Source organism: Zophobas morio, unplaced genomic scaffold, assembly GCF_036711695.1.
Source record: "Zophobas morio isolate AGI-343-1 ecotype UQ-CSIRO unplaced genomic scaffold, CSIRO_AGI_Zmor_V1 ptg000610l, whole genome shotgun sequence".
Taxonomy (NCBI): domain Eukaryota; kingdom Metazoa; phylum Arthropoda; class Insecta; order Coleoptera; family Tenebrionidae; genus Zophobas; species Zophobas morio.
Window position 1 is genome coordinate 62204 of NW_026972713.1, and position 9773 is coordinate 71976.

Consider the following 9773-nt stretch of genomic DNA (forward strand, 5'->3'; position numbering starts at 1 on the left):
ACCGCCCTCCATCCTTAAGCTGGAGGCTTTTTTCCTTTTTTACTGCTTGGTTACGCCCGTCGGGGTTTCAATTATTTTTTAAAAAGTGATTTTTACTTGTTTTTCAAGTGTTCTTCAATCGGTTTTTTATAGCGTACAATGACAATTTGGCCTTAATTATTTGAAAGCTTGTACGAATACGATTTACGATACTTGAATTATGGATTATTTTTCTAGCATAGTATCTTTTCCAACATCCAAGTTTTTATCCTCATACACTTCAGGAATGAATGGTAATTTATTTGAAACTAAAATTACTTTTAGTTTAAAAGTGTAAACCCTTTTTTTTTTTGCCAACTTTAATGATGTCGGGTTTACTTTTGAACATTTGTCAAACAATAATATCTCTTTCTGGCACAATAGGTGTACGTAAAAAAGCTAGTTCTCGTCGCTTGAGCTCTAGATCAAAATTCAAAAAGAAGGTTGTTGCCAACTTTGCATATTTTTAGAAGATTTGGAAATTACTTTTTAAATTTGATTCATTTTTAATAAACAGCCGAAAACAGTGCAAGGTTCTGAGGAGGATGCGGGCATAACCCGTTGCATTTGCGGTTATGATCACGATGACGGTCACATGATTTGTTGTGATAGTTGTAATGTTTGGCAACATCTTGTCTGCGTCGGCATTGATCCCCTCAATACCCCGAAGGTGCCACTTAACTTTGCAGAAATTTATTTTTCGGCTTAAGTTATTTATTATATTATTAGTTTTATTATTGCGATAAATGCAGCAATCGAACTCTCGATGTGGAAAGGGCTAAAAGAATCCAAAGTTTAAAAGTAAAAGAGTTGCATTCTTCTGAACTGCAAGAAAAAAAATTATTAAGGCTTGATAGTAGTCATTATCCTTCTAACTTTAGTAGATATAAAAAGCGGCTTACAACTTTTAATAAGGATAAAGAAATTCTTTTAGATGATGAGTGTCCCTTGCAAAGTAAAAAAAAGCATAAAGAGTTTAGCTCATCCGTTAGGAATAAAAGCATAGAGCATAAAAGGCGTGAACGATTAAAAAAATCTCATAATCTTGATGCCTCTCTCGACTCCTGTTTGTACTTAAGTCCGAAAAGTTCATTGTTTTTAAACGAGAGTTATCGAGAAATCTACTCTGCTATGTTTGCGGAATCCGCTTATTATAACCGTTTTTATACTCCCCTTTCTGTATGTCTTACAAGTGAAGCTATTAGAGCTCACTTAAAAGCTGCAGACGAAAGTGATTTCTTTTTGGACCATTCCAGTCGGCTTGAGTATTCCCCTATAGACGTTGGTTATAAGTATGCCGGGACCTCCTTACTATACAAATCCCTGGCAGCTGCCGCTCCTTTTGAACCGGTTGTCAAAGGTGCTTTGCCTCAGTTGAACAATTTTAAAAAAGTTTTAGTTTTGGAGGCTGAAAGTGTCGATAAAAATCAGTTTCTTACGGAATTTATTGGTTATGAACAAAATATTAACTTTTTTCAGACAACTGAATATTAAAAAATCATCAGGTGAATGGCGATTCATAACTGATTTTGATGCTGAGTGGAAAAAAGATTCTTCCTTGTACCAACGCAGCAGATTCCGATGTCCCTTTGTTTTGTGGGAATTATTTTTTTTTAAGGTTACTGGCCTTTAAAAGTTTTTTTTCCCTATAGATACAGGCCCATGCTAGGTCTTTGCATAGATGCCAGTAGGTATGGGTCCGTGGCCAGGTACGTTCGGCGGAGTTGCCGTCCCAATGCTGAGGTCCGCGAGTTTTATAAAAAAGGTAGCTTTTTTTAAGGCAGAATTCTAATAGGTTTTTATTTTAAATTTCTTACTTTATATGTTTGAATGAAGAAATGAATGGCGATAGAGGGGAGGTGTGTGTGGGTTTATTTTCTTTAAAGCCTATTGCTAAAGGCGAGGAGATTACGATAGATTTTGACTATGACTATTACGATACGGCTTACAGCGTTTATTGCTCATGCGATTTTGACACCTGCATAATCCCGTTTACAGCCCCACGGAAGGCTTCACTTTCTGCAGTCTCAAATTCTGCTTTATTAAATTTAGGCGATGATCAGAAGATTCTACAAAAGGTGCCTTTTTGTTTTGTGCGAATAATTTTTTTTTGTCATGTATTTTTTAGGACTTTGTTAGTCCAGAGTTATTGAAAGAAACGCGTTTTGCGGCCTCTTGCGAGCTTTCTTCACAGTCGACTGTCGCAGTACTCTCGCAGGAAAAGCAACTCATTCGTTATGGAAAGAAGCTTTGGATATACGAATATCTCAAAGAATTGCAGGAGAACTGCGCCAGCCGGCAGTTTGTACTGGGAAGTTTTGATGCTGCGGTCTCTGGGATTAACAAAAATAGTTACTTAGGTATCACTAAGGGATGCACAAACATGGCTTCTATTACAACTGTTGGTCTTGTTAATAATGACGAAGATAAGATTAATAATAATTCCAGTAATAATGATATTGATAATAATTCCAATAATAATAGTTATAATAATACATATAACGACAAACTCGACGCTCCAGCTTTCCTTGGGAAAACGCATGCAGTACCCCCACAATCTGCTCCTGTTAGCGATAAGACCAACATTCCACTCGTAAAAGAAAAAGATGGTGGCGATGAGTGTTTAAGGAAACTCGTACCTGATACCACCACCGTCACCCCCCACGTGACGTTGAACCATTCCTTACATCCGCCTATTACCGACACTTTGCAGGAGGGTAGGTGTAATGAGAGAGGAACTGATACACAAGTAAATACATCCGTCGGTGACGGTAGCTTAGAAAAGAAAAATGGTAAACGGCGAGTTATTTCTTTGAAGGATTATACTAATAGGTTTACTTTATGTCTATCCGGTTTAACATTTTTTATTTCTTTTTTTTATTTAGGATTAAAAAGTTACATGGCGCTGAATCAGAAGCCTCTAAAAGAGAATTAACGTTTTCTTGCAATCAACTTCAGACCACAATCCCTTTAATTTCGGACAGCGTCGTAGAGGATCCTTGTCGACTCGCCTCCATTTGATAGTTAATAATCGCTATAGTACGTGTGCATGCGCATGTTCAGGTGTTTATTGCTATATGAAAGCGCTACTTCCTTACGTGTATATAGTACTGGTTTTGCACCAGCCTTGAAAATGGTGAGCACGTGGTCCCCCGTCCGCTGCTTAAAATTCTCTGCAGTTGTATTCAATTTACTTTTAATTAACTGAGTTTATGAGTACAATAAATGTTATTAATTACACCTTACAGTATAAACGCGTAGAGCTTCAGGTTTATTTGTATTATAAAAGCTGACTTATTTATAATTTAGAGCAGCATATGTAATTTATAGGAGTTTATAACTGTACGTATAAGTTTGCGTAACATTAACCTACATTTTTTAAAAAGCTTTAGAATTGTTGATTGTTTACTTTAGGTAGTAGTTGCTTAATTCGTTCGCAATTATTTTCAGACCTCCTTGTAGTAGGCCAAAATTTTAACTTTACCAAATAATAAAGAAGAATAGCGTAGACCTGTACGTAATTACACCTTTTAGGTTAAATAGAAAAGGTTGAGTATATTTTTTAGCAGAGTAGGAAGATATTTTTAATAGGTTATAAATGTTGCACTTTTGATTTTTTAAAGTTTTAACAGTTAATTTGAAAAGGGAGACTAAAAAAAGTTACTTAATAAAAAAGGCTCTTATCGTACATCTTCAATAAAAAAACAAAATCACTTGCTTATTAGCTCTCTTCGGCAACATTAGTAAAAGTTAGAGGTTGTGAATAACTAGAGAAGAAAAAATTACTTCCAGATCAGACTGCGTATAATTGCTGCAGTCATATTTTAGGTGAAAACTCTAATAAACTTTTAAAAATTAGGACATTGATACCTGGGGGGCTTCCCACCAGTACATCTAATTTTGATGTCTGCTAAATTCTTATAATATTTTATTTATTACATTGGTATGCCATAGTCGTTATAAATAACAAAAATTAAATGGCTTAAATCTACATCCAAGTGAAAGGTTCAAAAAGATCGTCTCCTCGCAAAAGAAATGTCTTTAAAGGCCATGTTTAAAGAGAGAGTAATATTGTTATAATAGCCTCTATTAGGACACTTTTCTTAAATAGAAGTCAAATTGCTTAAAAAATTTCAATAACTTAGATGCAATTAATAGGATTATTAAATAACTACGTCACCACTCCTGTTATAACAATTGATATCAGCTATTATATACTGTATTAATATTGTATTGTTGTATATAAAATTACTTATTAGTACTGTTCTATTTTGTTTACTACTATTATCAGTATTATCGCAAAATTTATCTTTTAATACCTATATTTAATATTTATGAGTAGATATTTGTCTGGGAAGCTCAAGTTATTATTAAAAGACTATCGAGTGCGATTTGGATTCCCTCGCCTGTTCTGTTTATCATATTATACCCTAAAGCAAAACTGTACTCTGTCAACATTTATTTTTAAGTCAGCTTGTTTTTCATTTTAAGTTTTTATAGGTTTTTGCTCCCATTAATGTCTCAGTACTTACTTCTTAGCCGTTCAATTTTATAAATTAAAAGACTAGACAACTCGGATTCCAATTGATGAGTGTTAAAAAGACTTCTTAAGTTTGTTGTGCAGGCATTCAGTTTTATTTTAATCTTTTTGCACATTATATAAGCTCTTTGTCTTTTCATAGTCATATTAATATCAATAATTTTTAACATCCCTTTTTACACAAAAGCTCTATGTAACGCACGTTAGCTCTATATCTAAATTTGCCGCCAACCCAACTTTGATCATTACAGGTACCTTACATAAATTTTATTGTATGTTCTTTCCTTTCATGAAAAAAACTAAATAACTTTTTTTAGTTACTAGGAGTATATTCATGGCTTCTTTTTATGTAGAAACTTAACAGCTCATCTTAAAGCAAAAGATGGTTTTTATAAAAATAGCCTTTTCTTCGTCACCGAAACCTTTTTTTCTGTCTCAAATTTTTTTTAATTGCTTTCGGTTCTGGATATGTTCATCGCCCGCCCAGTTTGATGTCGTTTACGAAGTTCCACGTACATTTAATTTTAATATTTTTAAATCTTGTAGGCGAGAGGTATTGTTGTTTACTTAATAGCTTGCGCCAAAGTCAAATATATATAAAAGTAGTTTTTTTTTGTTCTATGAAAATTGATTTATGAAATTTTTTTAAATCTTCAGCGATAAACGGGATCTAATTGAAATAAATCATACCCATTTGCATTCCCCCAGAAGGGTCTTCTTTACTTTGTAGACAAAGTAAATTCATCTTTGACTAGAATGTCTTAATTAGCAGTGTTTCTCTAAAAGTTGACTTTTTAAAAAATGATCTTAAAACTAGTCTAAGTAATTTTTGAAGGCACCATCTTCAACACTGTTTTTTGTCCGCTTTAGCGCTTGCATTGGTTAAGGAGAAAGAGAGTAACCTACAAATCAATGATCTTATAAAAACTAGAAGCAATATATCTAATTTTGATCTTCCTTTAAAAAAAATATAGGAAGTAGGGCTACTTACAGCATTTGTTTATCAAATATAAAAAAAAGAAATTCAATGCCCAGTTCTCGCTCCTTATATAATAGATTTTACTATTAATACTCCTTTTAAAAGTGACAGTGAGACTCTTCTTTTAGTAAATAAACACTCAAAGCCTGTAATGTGCTGTGCAAAATTTAAGAACTTCTAATCCCGTCAAAAAAAATTTTAAGTACGGGCGGTAAAAACGCAAAAAACGTGAAGAAAAAAATACAACTTTTATTAATAAGCGAAGCAGATATACTAATCTGTAAAGAATTTTGATCAAATAAAAATTTCAGACTTAAAATAAAAAATTAAATCCGTCAATGAAGTTGAAGGACGATTATTTTCCGGTGTCGTTCAGCATATTGCCGTCACCGTTAACATCGTCGCTAGAGCCAAATTTATTCCACCGTTGAGCACGTGGAGTATTGCTGGTAAAACCCAAGTGGCTTGACGGACAAAACTATGTGGCCCTCGACAGCCAACCGCAAAATATTATTGGCTAATTGCAAAAATAATAGTTTATGATTGGATGAACTCGGCAATAGTGACATACCGGCTCTGTAGGTGTCAAGGCGCCCTGCCTTTGCCGTGTGGAACCCTCGCTTCTTAGCCCATGCTTGGCCGATCACCGATTAGCACAGGTAGAGGGCAATAATTTATTAAAAACCATCGCAAACAGCCCACGCGGACCACTGCGGTTTTGTTGGGGCATCCGAGACTGAACCGGGTTCATACGGCCAAGTCAGTCCGAGAAGCCGGACGAGTGGGACTCTTTCAGCTAAAAATTGCACGGAGGAGTAAGGCTCACGGACTTGAGAGACGGGATAGACGCCAGAGAGAATCTTTGCGTGTTCCCCGTCAAAAATCAAACTAAAGTAATAAAGTAAAAGGAAACAGTCACCTGCAAGCAACGCGGCAGGAGTGTAGGAAACACGATCCCGGGAGAGTCGCATACTCTGCAGTGAAGTTATAAATATTTATTTTAAAATGTTTAAATTAATATTACTATTATTATTATTATTATTCTATAAGACCTAATTAAAGGAGTCACGTAAATAGTTTGAAAGTGCTTGGTATGGCCAGGAGTACGGGAACAGCTAACAACCTTTTTATTTACAAGCGCGTTTATAATAGAACTCTTCCCAACGTTTGGCGATCCTTTTTTTTGAAAGCACATAAATAGTATAAAAGAGCCCAATATGTAGTTTCGGAGGTACCTACAAGGCCAATAGTAATAAAAAAAGGATCATGCTGGATTGTCATCTCAGTGTTTTCATTGGCCGAATGACCGTCTTTGTCGTTTCCGGATTGGTTCATGTTTTCACTGTGAAAGAGGAAAGCTCTCTTTTCTTAGGAATGTTTATTCACAATATAAAAAACTTTTGTTCCTGCACGGACTGAGCGAGCTTGACTTTGAAATTCCAATCCTTAACGGCGCGGATAATAAGCGATTTTTTACTAGAAGTAACAATAATAGTAATAGTAATAACAATAATAGTAATAATAAAAACTCAATATCAAAACTTTCACAGCTGCAACAACAATCACAACAAGCCTGTAGAAGCTGCTCGACGCCCCACGCTTTGCCGAGTGACTGATCTTTATTATTGTTATTTTTACAATAAATTAAAATTAATTTAAAAAGAGAAAAATATTAATTAAAAAAATAAAAAAGAAATTTTTATAATACTTATTATTGTTACTATAAAACGATTTAAAAATTATCAAAAAGGGTAAAGTTATATAATAAAAAAAATTAAATAAAATGTTTATATAATATTTATTATTATAATTAAAAAAAGAAAATAAATATTTTATAAAGATTAAAAAAAGAATACTTTGTAAAGAAATGTTGCGCTGTTCACGTGGAAATGAAGCAAACATAACCACGTGTAACTTTGGAAAATTTAATTGAAAGTATTCTTTCCAAGCCCGACAAGTAACTTCAGAAACAAGATCTATCTAAATTTAAATATTATAATATTTTATAATAAAAATAATTTTATATCATTTATATAATTTAGCTTAAAAAATTTAAAATTAATTAAATTAATAATCTAATAAAAATAATTTTAAGTTAAATTAAATTATATTATAATAAAAATAATTTTGATAAATTTTATTTGTAATAATAATAATATAATACTTTATTTAACACGAGAATTACAGGCTTCTGTAAAGTATCTACTATATAGTTGAATAGCGCCGGAGAAAAATGGAAAATGGGATGGCGAACATCCGTTATAAGAAGTATACTGCACCGGAAATTATAAATATAATAGCATTCAAAAATAAAGTTAAATAATTATAAAGCAATTGATAGATTTTATAACACGTTGGAAATCTCCAAAACTCTCCATAGCTGTCTCCAATTCTGTTGAAAACGTTAAGTATAGAACAGTATCATAAATCAATTATACTAACCTCCAAATTTAATTCAAAGTAACTTAAATTCTTATAAGTACTAGTTAAATCTTTTAATTAATTAAATTAAATTAAAGAAATGGTATTAAGTTTTTTAAAATAGGAAATAATAACAAGAGAAACACCTTCCATCCAAATTTTAAAAATCGCTTGTTCTTTTTTTTCAAGTTCTTCTTTGGTCATATCATAATTCCAACGAGGGCGTAACGGGATGCTCATAGTTCCTTCTCCGTGAACATCTTCAAAACCAAATTCTAATTCTTCCTACAAAAAAATGACTATCAACTATAATAACATTTGATGTATAAGAACGGGCCTCTGCTACGGGACTATAAGGAAGTCTGCTTTTAATTTTATTTTCTTCAATAGTTTCTAAAAGTTCTTCAATAAAATGCAAAGAGAATCTACAATTCCAAATAACCGGTGTTGTGCTTTCGATACAAATACAATTTGTTATATAAAATTTTAAAGAACCTTGAATTAGGCCCGTTTTTGCTTACGCCTTGGTGTAAGTTATCTGAATGTAAGCCGCTTTTGTTTCTTATCTCTGCTTTATTAAGATTTCTATTACCTTTAAAACTTTTAAGGTTTTGAAACTACAAAATAAATATGCAATTCTTAGAAGCTTACAGATAACAATATTAAATAAATTTTGTTATCAAGGTAAAAAACCGGTCTGTCGCCTTTTTTCTTCTTTTTTCCCTCGTAGCTGCAATTTTTTAGCCTTCCCACTATACGGTTTCTTTCTAGGCATTCCAAAAAGGTGGCGTTTTAAAAAAAAACAGACCTCTATTCTAAACGATAAAAAAAATTCAATAGTTTCATTATTAAGGGATAAAAATTTTTTTAATTTTTTTAGTACTTACACATGATTTTCTTAATTTATTTCTATTTTCTTTCATTTTTAAATTGTTTCAACCAATTTTAGAAGCGCACGCATTGAAATTTCTCTTTATTATATAAAAAAAGTAATAAATTTGACAAATCAGAAGCAATTAAAAAGTTTTTTATAATTAACGGAACGTTTACGTCAAATGTTGGTCAGAACTATTTGTTTTTTCCTAGCGAAGTCATGATAAAAGTAAGTCAGTTATATATATTTAAAAAATAAAAGGTCATTATATAAAATTCTTGCATAGGTATGGGTTTAGTAGAAAGCTATTTATCTAAAGAGGCATATTTTGTTGGGATTAAAGCTTTCTAATATAGTCTGGGTGCCTGCTTTCCATAACTGGTAAATTGTACAAGTGCATGTAAGAGGCAGCCCTATACGAAATACGCGTCATCAGCAATGTTAGTCATTCTTAATTTACAGAGGGCCTCTGTAAAAAAATTAGTTGTATTGGGAGGGGAAAGATCAAGAAATAAATACTTGCATAACGCTTTATAATTACCCTCTATGATTTACTCAGTTAAACTCGTTTAAAACCTGAAACGGTTTTTAACTTAAATGAATAAGAACTATGTTATGGTTGCTGTGCTCTGTCGAGTACAACTAAGGGTCATCTGAAAATAACGGAGAGTCATTGTGTTATAACATTATAAACACAAAAACCGCCAAACCAGTTGAGATTAAAGCTAAGTAATAACGTATATACTAAAAATACAAAACCTAAATAAGAAAAATACTGGATAAAAAGATAATATAAATAAAATAGTTAGAAGTAAAATTAAATTATAATAACATTTAAAGAACGACTGAGAATTAAAACGGAACAAACAGGGGCGATAGTTCCTTATTGTAAGGAACATAACCTAAGCACCCCTTGATAAGAATCCGATTTGGCGACGAAG

The 9773-nt window shown here is 32.5% G+C and overlaps 2 protein-coding genes across 4 annotated transcripts; one reads left to right on the top strand and one right to left on the bottom strand.

The window, feature by feature from the left end:
- Positions 1-228: 228 nt before the first annotated feature.
- On the top strand, positions 229-3191 carry LOC135121548 (uncharacterized). Of its 2 annotated transcripts, XM_064045850.1 has the most exons (10): positions 229-272; positions 403-461; positions 536-688; positions 748-1468; positions 1524-1614; positions 1671-1783; positions 1855-2096; positions 2147-2850; positions 2904-3057; positions 3127-3169. In XM_064045850.1, exons 1-9 carry the CDS (start codon positions 266-268, stop codon positions 3037-3039), a joined length of 2226 nt encoding a protein of 741 aa, XP_063901920.1. In that variant the 5' UTR covers positions 229-265; the 3' UTR covers positions 3040-3057; positions 3127-3169. The 2 variants fall into 2 exon arrangements, with proteins under 2 accessions (XP_063901920.1, XP_063901919.1); XM_064045849.1 differs by having other exon boundaries at positions 2904-3191.
- Positions 3192-5771: 2580 nt separating this feature from the next.
- LOC135121556 (guanine nucleotide-binding protein-like 1) lies at positions 5772-8785 on the bottom strand. 2 transcript variants are annotated; one of them, XM_064045859.1, is made up of 16 exons: positions 8652-8785; positions 8454-8526; positions 8296-8383; positions 8105-8243; positions 7980-8029; positions 7889-7929; positions 7702-7810; positions 7394-7517; positions 7067-7154; positions 6936-7013; positions 6773-6879; positions 6590-6713; positions 6457-6511; positions 6223-6397; positions 6109-6171; positions 5772-6054 (listed from the first exon to the last, which is right to left on the bottom strand). In XM_064045859.1, exons 1-16 carry the CDS (start codon positions 8731-8733, stop codon positions 5954-5956), a joined length of 1497 nt encoding a protein of 498 aa, XP_063901929.1. In that variant the 5' UTR covers positions 8734-8785; the 3' UTR covers positions 5772-5953. The 2 variants fall into 2 exon arrangements, with proteins under 2 accessions (XP_063901929.1, XP_063901928.1); XM_064045858.1 differs by having other exon boundaries at positions 8454-8529.
- Positions 8786-9773: the final 988 nt, after the last annotated feature.